The 13484-nt window shown below is 41.0% G+C and overlaps 1 protein-coding gene across 1 annotated transcript; it reads right to left on the bottom strand.

The window, feature by feature from the left end:
• Positions 1-984: 984 nt before the first annotated feature.
• On the bottom strand, positions 985-12825 carry ACTR10 (actin related protein 10). Its single transcript, XM_005143891.4, has 13 exons — positions 12657-12825; positions 9932-10004; positions 9314-9396; positions 8651-8759; positions 6682-6789; positions 6245-6312; positions 5889-5968; positions 5440-5475; positions 4869-4948; positions 4705-4778; positions 4163-4244; positions 2782-2983; positions 985-1576 (listed from the first exon to the last, which is right to left on the bottom strand). Exons 1-13 carry the CDS (start codon positions 12731-12733, stop codon positions 1395-1397), a joined length of 1254 nt encoding a protein of 417 aa, XP_005143948.1. The 5' UTR covers positions 12734-12825; the 3' UTR covers positions 985-1394.
• Positions 12826-13484: the final 659 nt, after the last annotated feature.

Raw genomic sequence — 13484 nt, 5'->3', positions numbered from 1 at the left:
GGCTGCGTGGTGACCTCACAACACTCTTCCAGTGTCTGAGGGGGGCCTACAGGGATGCTGGAGAGGGATGCCTCCTCACAGACTGTAGCGATAGGACAAGGGCTAATGTGCTGCAACTAAACCTGTGGAAGTTTGAGTTAGATATAAGGAAGTAGTTCTTTGCTTTGGGGGTGGTGAGGCACTGGAAGAAGTTGCTCAAAGAAATGCACCCACCCCCAGAGAGCCCAGTTTTCTGCCCCACCCCTTGTCCAGCACAGCCTCCCCCCTGCGTGCGCACTCACTGCTGCCCCAGGCTGTACTGGGCCAGTGCTGCCTGCTTCTCTTTGATTGTTATTTCCCCTACCATTATTATTATTGGTGGTAGCATCAATGTACCACAACACTCAGCATTGCCTGTTCCACAAGTCACCGAAGAGAAAGGCTCTCCAGACCACAGAATTTTGTTCCTTGCTCCTCTGCTCCTTGTTGTTTTGCTCCAGCTCCTGCAGAAGCTGATCCATTTCTTGGCTGAGCTGCTTGGCACAGTGATGCATTTGGTCACGTATAGGTTCATCCAACTCATGACCAACCACGTGCACATTCAGGATGAGCCCCTGCTCAGCCCAGACAAGGTTGGTGACAACCCTGGCCTGCAGGAGAGGGAAGGAATTCAATGGGGCTGGGATTGAGGAAGGGAGTTGGTGGCGGGTGGAGGGGTTCTGGGAGCCTGTGACAGACCAATCTGAAATGAGAATCCCCTGTCCATTTTCTCAAAGATTGGTATAAGAATAAGAGAGTCAAAATTTCCCTGCATCTCTGTTTATAATTCTTACATGGTTGATATCTTTCTCGGAGGAAAGACACCGTGAGTTTTCAGCTCAGTACTGCATCAGAATTGCAGGCAGAAGAGTTCTCTTCTAAAATTCTCAAAACAGGACTGTGCCCAGGGGAAATACTTGTCCACCACCTTCACTTAAGAGACCCAAACCATTTCCTCACACATGATTCAAGGGTGGAATATTTTAATACAGATTTTGCCAGATAAACTTCCATAGATGTTTCCCACAGTAGGCTGTCCTTTTTTCTGCTAAGCATATTTACAATAAAACTATCTTAAAACAAATACTCTCAGCAACGTAATTTATTATACAGATAAATAACAAGCAACTCAGTAGGCTGTAACTCATGACATTAGAGAATTTCTCCAGAACAGGACTAAACAGCATAGTAGTTTCCAGAGTTCAGTTTTCAAAATGGACATGGTTTTAAATAGTGTTACTACCTACCAGTATACTGCCCGAAAACATCCACATTGTTCCTATTTAATAGTGTTACACACAAATTACTTAATACAAAAAACCCAAAAACATGTACTTGAAATAGAGGAGGAGAATCCTTGTGTAGCATGTAGGTTCTTATTTCTCAGTAGAAAAAGCTCTCTTCATCAATGGTGGGGGTGCTTTTCCAACATCAAACATCATTTCCAGTGGAGGATTATTAAGACAGCACCAGTCAGGTATGCGGCCTGTCTGGCTGTAATATTCTTTGGACACAGACCGACTCCCAAGTATGTCCTGAAGTGCTCCAAAAATGGCTCCTACAATATTGGGGGGCACAAGGGAAATGTTGCATTAATTTGATTTACTTAATTTCTTTTTCTACTTCCCATAAAGAATCTCAACTGTTTTTTTCCAGCTCTGTCCCCATAATTAAAGGAATTAAAGGATATAGCTGCATTCCTTTTCAGTAGCTCAGGTGGTCTCAAACTGCTTCCATTTATGTCCTTTGAAAATACCTGAAACCAAAAACCATCTAGTCTATGCTGACAGCAAAAGTAGCCTCTTACAAAAAAGGTTCCTAAAAGTTTTTGTTTTAAGCTCTTCAAACAAACTACTTTGTGTTTAAGGAAAGTTCTTCTCCCCCAGAAAGGGTGCCACACAATAGCTGTAAAAAGTTACACAAGCTGTGAGACGATTGAGGTTGCAACAGCTGACTAGCACTGCCATAGAAGAAAACATATCAGAGAGCCTGATGCATATAAATCACTCTTATTTGCTAATCCTAAAAGTAAGACTCAAAAGGTTTTAAAACTAAGTAAATGTTTATAAACATTTACATTTCAAGCTATACATACATAAAATCTACCATTTACATTTCAAACTATATGTACATAAAATCTACCTTTAAAGTTAGTTCTTCATACAGACCAGATGGGCTCAGCTTATTAACCGAAAGCTTAGAAAAGCATGATTTTTTTATCAACTTGAGAAGCTTCCTGAAAAGTGGCTAGCAACAGAAAGCCTTTCTTTTTCCCTAACTTGAAAGTTCACCATCTAAAAAATTCCATCACAAGTTGTTGTATTTATTACTTGTGGACAGCATGGGGAGTTAGCAGCCTCTGGCTTCTATAGCTCACAGCTTGTCGGTCAGTAATTAAACTTGCTTTTTCAATAAGCAGACGTTCTACACACTGCAGGTCTCTGCTCTGTCCAGTTACTTTACTGGTGCCACCATATGATGGTAGCCCTGTACTGCACCTGAATCAACACCACCTCTTCCACACCTCCCTTTCAAATTGCTCATCACTGCCCTCACCTGGTTAAGGCTCCCATAACCAGTGTCTCTTTCTGCCCTCCAGATGAAGCCTTTCTTCCAGAAGTGCATAACGATTCCACAGAGCTCCACTGCAACTTTATGTCAGTAGATCACCTACCTTTTACTGCTATTTATTCATTACAAATCCCACTTAGAAAGTTTGGGCTTCACTTTGTACCTTTCCTTAACAGTTGTTTTTATCCTTACCTCCCAGCCAGGCCACACAGTTGGGTTTGGCAGGTGGAGTGTGAATTCTGAAGGTTTTAGTAGCAAGTGCTTCTTTGTATTTTGGTTTCTCTACCAGGTATCTGATTTCAGCCATGAGCCTGTGAAGGAATCCTGGCAACATAGCAGTGCCACCAATAACTACCAAGTTCTCTGCCAGCTGCTTCCTGGTGTCTATCGGACACTAATGCAAACAGGAATAAAACCAAAAAAGGTCTGTTAGAAATTGAGTCAGTGTCTTTGCACATGTCAATTGCTGTTTTTTCATATTTAGCTGAAACATAACCCACATTATTTTTAACCCACACTTCCGAAGAAAACCAGGCTTAAGGAACTTCCCAGCTGAGGCTTTTATGGGCATGCTGTGAGTTCTTCTAAAGCTCTTCAGCTGAGACAGGCCAAGATGACAGAGGACAGAGATATTGGTGACAGTAACTCCCACGAGTTCTGGGAGAAAATATGCCATGCTCTTTCAGACGAAATAACTCGATGCTATTTAGCATTTGTAAATTAAACATTTGTCCTTCCTCAGGACAAAGAGTGATGCAAGGTAAATGCCCAGAAGTACAGAGATGAGGGGTCCAGGCACAGTCCTCATTAAACAATTTGTTTTCATAAGGAATTCTAATTGAAATGTTTGTCATGTCATCCAAGCTTAAGGCTCTCCAATAGATTATGTCACACCAAACTAATTTAAATGGAATCAGTAACTACAGGAAGTCAACTTTGATTAAACATGCAAACACCACCACATAATGAAAATTTCCATTTACAGTGGCTTTCTAATGCATTTTTTTTTACTAAATATGATAAGAAATGAAGTGTTTGTATATGCCAGGAAAATTCTCCTCAACAGATCTAATGTATTGCCTGTAATTCAGATAGCCAAATTATTTTTATTTCATCTTAGACAAATCAGCAATCTGCAGGACTCAAAGTCTAACTCTGAGCAAAACACCTTGAAAAAAAGAAAAAATAGAATACCTGTGTCATTTCAGTTTAATCAGAATAATTCCTACAACACCAAGTACTAGCTAGTCTTTCATCACTACATACAGAGAGATCCATCCCCAGATAAACGCAAGCTAGTGTATTACTTTTGCTGAGGGGTGAATACTATCTTTCTTAGAGAAGTCCCAGTGCAGTATACCTAAGAGTAAGGAAGTGATTAAGAGTGTGTGACATATGCTGACGTACTACCCCACAGAAATTCATCATGTGGCAGAACCATAGTAGTCATGCTGTGCTCAACTTTTTCAACCAATCACAACCTGCAGTCAGAAGGGTGTTACTCTAGAAAGAATCATTTGTAAATTCTCCAAGGCTGGAGGCATTCAAGAAATTGTTTACAATAAAAAGATACCTGAACAAGCGAATCCAAGATCAAAGTGGCCACAGATGTCTCTTCATTGTCCTGTTCAAACAGTATTTCCGCAACAGAATCTCTACAGAAAGACAGGAAATAAGTGTTAATGAGAAGCAATACTACACTGTGAGCTAACACAAACTAGAAATCCTAGAATCATGGAATAACTACAGACTTCTTGCTGACAATGTATCATCACTACTGTCATACAGGTGACGCAGGAAGCAGTGCCAACAGGGAAGAGACAACATCTCACTCATTTCAATGAAACCATCTAATCATTATACATTAATATTCCATCTCTTCTTCCGCCATCCCCCCAGTCTGTTTGTTCTCATCTTTAAGTGTGGGCTCTCTGAAAGCAGACATCTCCTAATATAGGTTTGCACTGTGACCAGCATAAAGCCTTAATTTAAGATACATTAAAAGCATATGCAAGTGTTTCATTAAAATTAATATAATGAAGATTCATGTGCTTTTAGAGCTTTTAGGAGTGTTTATTCTCATACAGATAAACACTCTACTATGGTATTTCTCACCTGATAGGGCCAACTACATGCAGAATCTTTTCTCCATCTAAAGGATAGTCCACATCCGGAGGTGGTGAAGGACGCTATAAACAAAAATGTAGGAACATTATTTTAGAAGCCAAAAAGGCTACATCCACTTCAAAGGACTAGGGTAAGCTTCATACTCCACCCACCTCAGCAGTGCCATCAATGTTGAATTTAGCTGCTTGGATTTTCAGTCCACGTTGGAGATCACTCACAAAACAAGTGCGAACTAAATAAAAGAAAGGGCAGAAGAGGGACTTTGTTGGGTCCTTTCATCATCAATGGGCAATAATTCTGCTTAATTTAGAGAAGAATACACACTTTAGGCCCTTGCTGATCCAGGACATGATCAAATAAAGGCAAAGAAAAATGGTCTCTACACTTTGTCAGAATTCAGGTGCTATGTGACTATGATTTTAAATGTTACCTAAATTAATCTGACCTGCCAATCACAGGATATATACAGTAGTGTAAGACTCTCTGTGCTACACTATCAAATGTGTCTATGAGCTACATCTTAACAATGCATAGGCTAAACCTGAAAGATGAATTTAAAATGGTTTTAGTTTTGCTTTCAGAGAGGAAGAACACTGCAAGTAAGGAAGGAATATGGCAGAGAAGATGAAATAATTCCTACATGCAGAGTATTGCACACTTGTCATTATCATACTCTACTGCACAACTTAATAAACTAGAGTTTTATGACACAGAAAACTTTACCTTTTATATCCTCTACTATGTCTTCTGGAACTGAGCCTGAAATAAAAAAATAACTTAGAACCAAAGCTTTTTAAGTAGAAAGAGAATTAAAGAATTAAACTAAGTCTGAACTAAAGTCTAAACTAAAATACTAAATGTAAGAATTACAATTAGTACTTTAAAGTTTCACTTTGACATCAGCTATTAAAGACTTCTAAGGAAGAAAGAACATTAAGAACAGAAATAAAAAGTTTATCTTCTCTCAAAACAGACAAAAGAATTGTAATACTACTGAAGTTTTATCAGTCTTCATTCAAACCTGCTGCTATGAGTGGCTTATCATAAAAAGAACATACTTGTTAAACATGGAGAAAGAAAACCATGAAAGTACATCACACAGGATGCAGTGAATACTAAATGCATTTTATTCGCAAGTTCACAGCACACAGGCTACATCAAACAGACCTTACCCATCACAGATGGAAGGCTTTGTCCTTTGGCTAATCCTGTATCAACTGTGCACTGTTCCAACAACTGATACTCCAGCTCCCTAAAACATTGCACATAAGTTAAAGACATGTACTAACTCAGGCTCATTCTCTGTATCATGCTTAAGGGACAGTATTTTTTACTTCAGTTACATTCTTCTAAAAACACAGCTTTTACTACACTAACAAAAGCCAAACAGTGATCACTTTAAAAATCAGATGCTGTCATAGCAAGTTATGATTTAAGTCATGTTCAATGAGAATCTTTGCTCATTAGTCAAAGATGAATGTTCACAAATAAATCATTAGTAACCTGGAATGTGCAAGTGTGAACTTACTTGTGTATAGCCTTTCCTCCCAGAGGAAGAGAACCCCAGCAGCTCAGAATCGGAATTCCCTCATATATCTATAGGAAGATCAGGAAATTCTCCTTTTTTGTTCTGAGTTTTCTGTGTGCTGGAACTAAATGCATTTTCCCCTCAACAATGACTTGCAATAGCTATTGGAAATACTCTACAAGCGCTTTTCTCCGAAGCTAATTTCTAGTATCTAATGGCTGAAGTGACTAACTCCCTTCCCAAGTTTCAAGGGAACACAGATTTCACCTTTTTTGTCAGATGTAAAGAGATTCCCCAGGTCATGGCACCCTATAGCCAAAACCCACACTGGTTGATCTGTTCCTATTACTTTTTTGGACACTTTAAGTTCATAAAACCATCATCTTGCCATGACAGCCTTGTTGCTGAAAATTTTTTTTCTGTATTTTAAAGGATACAGGCAGCACCAAGCTTTCTGTGTATCCACAATCTAGAACCATGGCAGAATTGATCCCAAGTGTCAGGAGAGACATTAGATGACTTGGAGCAAACAAAACTGAAGGTACCTACATGGAAACCAAAAAAGACAATTAATGGAAGGATGGGGGTAGAAAAAAAAAAACAACACTCAAAACACTGATGCTTTCCCTAAATGTCATATAAAAAGCAAAACACAAACAACTGCACCTTGAGGCCCATTTCTAATTCAGCATTTAAGAGAGCAATGAATTAAATACTACAGGATTCTAAATTCTATGTTCATCTTCTTTGTGGTAAATATCAGTTACTTCAGTAATAATGAATCTTGGAATAGACTTCTAAGAACAGCGGGTGTCAGCTAGAGAACTTATCTGAACTCAGATCAGGTTTCCTATTGTCATTGAAAATAGATTTAAGAAACAAAAGCACAGCTACTTGAAATGTTGTATAATGACTTGAAAATGTGACCAAAGGTGCCACAGAACCTTATGACAATGTAACTGTTGCACACAAACTCACAGAAGCGGCTATTTACAACACTCTAGCAACAGCAATGTGGAAACTCAAGTCAAAATTACACAAGAATTACTTCCTTCTCCCACAATTCCATAAATCACATACCCTAGATAACGACGGTTCCCATAAGGGGACACCTTGGAAGTGTGAACTGTAGGAGCAATTTCAATAAATCCTGCATTTAAGGGCAACATTACTGATACTTAGCCCAAAGACACAAGTTATAGTATTGACCATGTATTAATATGTCACTCTTATTCTTTGCACCAAATGGAAATACCAGCCAGAGAGAACTAACTTCACATTAGTATTAGCTGGCTTCTTAGCAAGTTACAAAGTTTCTCCATCAATATATGACTTTCCAAGTAGAATCACAGAACAGTTTGGGTTGGAAGGGACCTCCAACGGTCATCTAGTCCAATCCCCCTGCAATGAGCAGGGATATCTTCAACTAGATCAGGTTGCTCAGAACCACATCCAGCTTGGCCTTGAGTGTCTCCAGGTATGGAACATCTACCACCCCTCTGGGCAACCTGCTCCAGTATTTTACTATTCTCACTGTAATTTTTTACAACCAATTTTGCATGGGAATGCTTTATCTGAGACATGGGGGTTTTTTTCTGTAATGGGATTAGATTTAAAAAAAAGCAAAACCAAACACCAAAACCAAAACAAAACCATCCAATCTTCCAGCAATTTCATCAGACAATTTTGTTGATAGTAGAAAAGGATTATGCAGAAGTTCAAGATTAGCTGGTAAACTGTGCTGCGGAAGCACAGTAAAGAAGCACTCCAGATAAACCAGTTTCATCACTTTTATAGGAAAATCTTAACATTTGTTCTGTCTGAATTGAAGAGCGGTGTAGGATCACCTTCTCAAACATTCCCATTAGAACTAAGCAAGAATTACATTCAGATATTCCTTCCAAAAAGACTGATTAAGCAGAGAAGGTAATAAATTTCAGGTAAACTCTTATCTAAATAAGCAGAGCTAGAGGTTAGATAATGTAACAGACGAAAATACTGACTCTGGTAGAAGGCATGAGATTTGCTGACAGAGCACTACTGAGTGTTTAAATAGAGATTCTGGCTTCAGGCAGTCCTCAATGGGGATTACTGGATCTGTCTGGAACAGTGAGATGTCAGCTGTATTTTTCTACAAAGAGAAACCTTTTGGATTCTTGTTAATAGCTCCTGTTTTGTGTCTTCATAAAAAGTCAGAATGAGACAAAAATGCCTTTTGTCCAATTTCCAAGCCCTACTCCCCCAGACAACTATAAGCTTTTTTTTTTTGTTCCATCTTCTTTACACCTCTCTCATTGTTTCAGCAGTAATTTCATTTCCTTGTCCACATCTGGTACTGACTGCAAGCAGAATTTCTACTGGCAAGTGCTACACTGAACACATGGAGTAGTTAGGTAAAACACATACCTCAAAATGCTTGAACAGGACTCTTGTGAGCGTGTCTCTGAAGTGTGAAGGGCACAAGACAGATTCTATGATCACAACACGACGGTCTCTGGGATTCACCAGCAGATGTCTAAAAAACGCAAGGCAAGTAAAACAAATCTGGTAAGTTTAAGCATGTATTATGAGACCTACCTTATTTTCATATTCCATTATCCTCAAAAACCGTAGACATTGGCATGTAGATAGCATTTTCAACAGCAGATCCCAAAGTCTTTTTCCCAAATTTAAAAACAATACCTTCCTAAAAGAAAGTTAGCAAACTGAGTTACAGAAAAGTTAGAGTTATCTGCCAGCAAGCTGTAGTTCTGAATATTCGTTATACATTTCTAAATCAATGTAACAAAACAACACGGGCATGGACACCTTACCCTAGACCATGTCACCCAAGGCTCTCTCCAACCTGGCCTTGAACACTGTCAGGGATGGAGCATTTACCACTTCTTTGGGCAACTTGTTCCAGTGCCTCACCACCCCCACAGTAAAGAGCTTCTTCCTTGTATCTAGCCTGATATCTTATTCAATGAGACAGCAGTCTTTGCTAAATATCAGATCTCTAACACCTCTCAATGTACTCAGAAAAGATTCGTAGGAGGCTTGAGTAACTAACATCCAAGCGTCACTTACCTGAAATATAGCATATGGATAAATTCCTTCAGATATGAATAGAGCTCTTCTGTATTAATATTATAGTGAACAACTCTGATAGGCTGTAAAGTAAAAATATCCACAGTCATCTTAAATATGAGGCAGTGATTATATGAACATATACATGAGATACAAATATTTATATGAGATAATAAATTACATCTGAACATATATAATCTGACACATATAAACAAGTACTCAATCTTGCCTGATTTGCACTAAGTCCACAACAATGCATCTTATAAACTGACTCTATTACTAAAGTCCAAAGTTCATTCACGCTAATTTTCTGTCCTGGTAACTTACCACAACATTAGTTTTCCAAAGCTGCCATCCTCTAATGAAATGAAAAAAGGCAAACAAAACATAGCTAGGCAAAGAAATTTGTCAATAAGTGCCCCAAATGTGCATGGCTGACAAGTACCAAATAACATCAGCATTGGTACCACACTTAGGTGGTATCTAGTTAGAACAGCAGCACTTATAAGATAATGAAAAATAGCTTCTGAAAGGACAGAAAACATATCTGCAAATTCCTTCTATACTGGAACATACCAAACGTAACAAAGGTAAAACAGTTTAGACAAAAGAGCTTACCTTTGTGACATCAGGTTTCTTTATTTCACTAGGAATAATGCATCTTGGCCCTGTTTCTCCTGCAAAACCACACCTAAAAGAAAATGTAGAAAACCTTACCATCTGAAGTCACCATTTAACACTGTGGGCCTAGGAACCATCATAGAGTAAATTAATCAGGCATACTTCTGTGACTGCAAAGAGGTGTTTTGCACACAGCTTTTCTACCTAGCTATTTTGCATAAGAAAGATTTTGTACCTTCTTGCTGATTGCCCTTCAGCTGCACTAAACAAAACAATTTTTCTTCACTCCTATAAGGACTGTAGTGCTCAATTCTGATCTGCCTCCTGCTTTTCACTGAATACAGTTTGTAATAAAACACATGCTGAACACGGTTTGTAATAAAACCTTCCTTATTGCCTGTTAAATTTCCAAAGAAATACCTTCCTGTATCCTCCACACAGGCCCAGTTTTCACAGGCAAGATGAAGTTATCCTGTCCTCTTTAAATCCCTATTTTTCTAAGGTGCTTATTCAGAAGAAAAAAAGACAAAGACATGATGATCATGATCATGCAGGTCCTGTGGCCTATTTCACTGCTGACCAGTGACACTTTTTCCTTATTGCCAGCTTTGAAATGCATTCCCTTCACAAGTGTTCTGGGTGATTTAAGGCATTACTGCCTCAGGATGACTGGTTACTACTCCAGGCCTCCTGACAAAACATGAGGGCTCTGGGTCCAGCATTGATGCAATATCATCAAAATAGCAGCAATCCCAAAACAAATTTTTCAGAAACCCATCTGGTTTTCATAAAGTGACTGCATCTTAAAAACACAGAACCATGGACTGAAGAAAGCAAACTAAAAAGAACAGAAATTCAACGTCTGATTTGAAGAAATGCAGCGCTTGACATTTGCTTCATCATTGCCACACCCATTAAGTACAAACCTCAGAAGACGACTACTAATAGAAAACTATAAGGCCTCTGGACTTGGAGTACTTTAAATGCTAAAGGTCAATTACTTATTTTGGTATTTGGCTGCTGTCAATGTAAAAAAATCTTAAACCAGATATAATTTAGAATTTAACTTTTTTTCTATTGGAAACCCAAATAAAGCCTGTATATGTGTATACACAGTTGTCCTCACCTGTTATCCTGACAACTTTTGAACTTTTGATTAATTTCAGCCTTATTTGGAAAAGGACAGATGTCTCTCATATAATTAAGTTGCTATCTCTCCCACAAGAATGAAGGCTGGAAACAGACCCTAAACCCACACTATTCTGGGGAAGTGCTTTTCCATAAAACCATTTATTCGACAAAGAATGGCCACGGGGTAAAACCTCACAAGTGCCCCAAAACTGAAAAAAAGCCCATGACAGGCAACACAACATAAATCCACAAAAAGCCAATCATCAAATCGTTTGTTTCCATCCATGAGAGCTTTGGTAAATCCTCTCCATAACCACATCACAGTAATTTTCACACAGAAAGCCTGCCTGCTGGACTGCAGCTACACCATCACTTGGAATAAAAAGCAAAGAAAATAATACAAAAACAAGTTGTGAAAAGAAACCCTGTTCCTGCAACTCCTGCCTCTTTCGACAAGCAGAGAAATTCTCAGGTCTTCAAACAGGTAAACACACCCACACAGACACAGCCAGAGGCATGAGCCTAGTCTAGTAAAAGTAGCGTGCATAGAATCATAGAATGGTTTGTGTCAGAAAGGCCATTAAAGCTCATGCAGTTCCTATCACCTGCCATCGGTGGGAACACCTTCCATTAGACTAGGTTGTTCCAAGCCCCATCCAACCTGGCCTTAAACACTGCCAGCGATGGGGCAGCCACAGCTTCTCTGGGCACCCTGTGCCAGCTCCTCAGCACCCTCCCAGGGAAGAACTTCTTTCTGGTATCTCAATCTCCCCTCTGTCAGTTCAAAGTCATTCCTCCTTGTCCTATCCCTACATTCCTTTGTTACAAGCCCCTCTCCAACTTTTCTTTAGCAGCTTTGGACACTGGGAGCATGCTCTAAGGCCTCCCCAGAACCTTCTTTTCTCCAAGCTGCACAACCAAACACTACCACCGTCTCCAAAGCAGAGCTTCTCCAGCCCTCTGAGTACCTCTGTGCTCTCCTCTGGACTCGCTGCGACAGCTCCACGTCTTTCCTGTGTTGGTGGCTCCTAAGCATGACACAGTATTGCATGTGGGGTCTCACAAGAGCAGAATATAGAAGGGGGGGAAATCACTTCTGTTGCAAGACAGTATTTTTTTCTTGTGTGCAGGCCACTTCTCCAAACAGGCCACTGAAACCCAGGCATCATTTCCAGAATAGTTTAACCCTGGAAGTGGGGCCGGATTGCTTAGGGATTGCTTAAACAGCCCCCTTTTCACGAGGGGTGCACTGACTAGGACATGAGGAAGCTGGGGGGTTCTAACGCAACGGGATAGTCTGACGTGCTGCGGGCAGAGGCACGGGTACATTTCTGGCTCATGAAATAAATGACTTAAATACTGAGCACTTCTGCTTCAGCCTCCACTTACACCCGTTCTGTTTTATCTGAAACACGAGACGAGAAAATAAAGCTGGTTTTGTCGGCTTTGTACCACCATAGCAAGAGGTGGAGGAGAAAAACCGCCACACACGATTATTCATCCCGACGGCACGGCCGCCCCGCAGCCGCGACACTGGCGAAGACTGTCGCGACAGACAAGGGGCAGGCGGAGGGGCTGCGGCACTACTTACTTGGTGAAGGCCTCGCCCAGGTCTATCACCACGGCGGTCTTCTCTCCGCCACTGCCCAAACCCTCGTACAGCGGCATCGCGACCTCCTTCCTCCTCCAACAGCGACTCGACAGGGCCTTTCTCCGGTACGGCGCGGCGGGTCCTTCCTCCTCCCCAGCGCGACGGGCTGCCCGTGGCGCCTGTTGGCACGCTCTCCGGCGCGCCGGTGGTCGCTCCGCCGCGCTCTGAGGGCGCTGTGCGGCCTTCTCTCACCTCCGGTCCCCGTAGCGGGCAGGGGCCACCCGAGGAATGAGGCCCCGGCAGCAGCCGGCGGGGAGAGGAGAGGGGGCCGAGGGCGGTTCTTCCCTTGGGGGACCCAGTTTCTGCGGTTCCTCCTGGCCGAGGGCGATGGCAGCGGCGTCTCCGTACCGGGAACTGGTGGAGTGTAAAGCCAGGCTGAAGCGATCGTGTGCTGCAATCACAGAACCACAGAATGGTTTGGGTTGGAAGGGACCTTAAAGCTCATCCAGCTCCAACCCCTGCCATGGGCAGGGACAACTTCCACTAGAGCAGGTTGCTCCAAGCCTCCGTGTCCAACCTGGCTTTGAACACTGCCAGGGGTGGGACTGTTAGAAAAGGGTGAAATTTTATGTTAAAAATTCGGTCTCGTGATGATCCCTTTGAGAAGGCAAAACTAATCTTTGCAAAAAAATGAGCAAATGAGAAAAGCCGGAAATGAAAATTATGGCTCAAGCCAAATGGATTAAGAAAAAGGGAGGGGTGCATGCTTGTTAGAAGAAAAGCTAATGCCTGTAAAATATAGAGTTAAAGTACTTTTTAGCTTAACTT

This window comes from Melopsittacus undulatus, chromosome 4, assembly GCF_012275295.1.
Source record: "Melopsittacus undulatus isolate bMelUnd1 chromosome 4, bMelUnd1.mat.Z, whole genome shotgun sequence".
NCBI lineage: Eukaryota > Metazoa > Chordata > Aves > Psittaciformes > Psittaculidae > Melopsittacus > Melopsittacus undulatus.
The sequence above is the reverse complement of the archived record's forward strand: the minus strand, read 5'-3'. Positions and strand labels throughout refer to the sequence as shown.

Bases quoted from the DNA above. Each gene is read 5' to 3' on its own strand.
- ACTR10 (XM_005143891.4), bottom strand. From the start codon at position 12,733: ATGCCGCTGTACGAGGGTTTGGGCAGTGGCGGAGAGAAGACCGCCGTG. The intron at 6,313-6,681 runs GTATCCTTTAAA...ATCTTCCTATAG, and splicing joins CAGAAAGCTTGGTGCTGCCT to ATATATGAGGGAATTCCGAT. The intron at 4,779-4,868 runs GTGGGTGGAGTA...TTTTGTTTATAG, and splicing joins ACATTGATGGCACTGCTGAG to CGTCCTTCACCACCTCCGGA.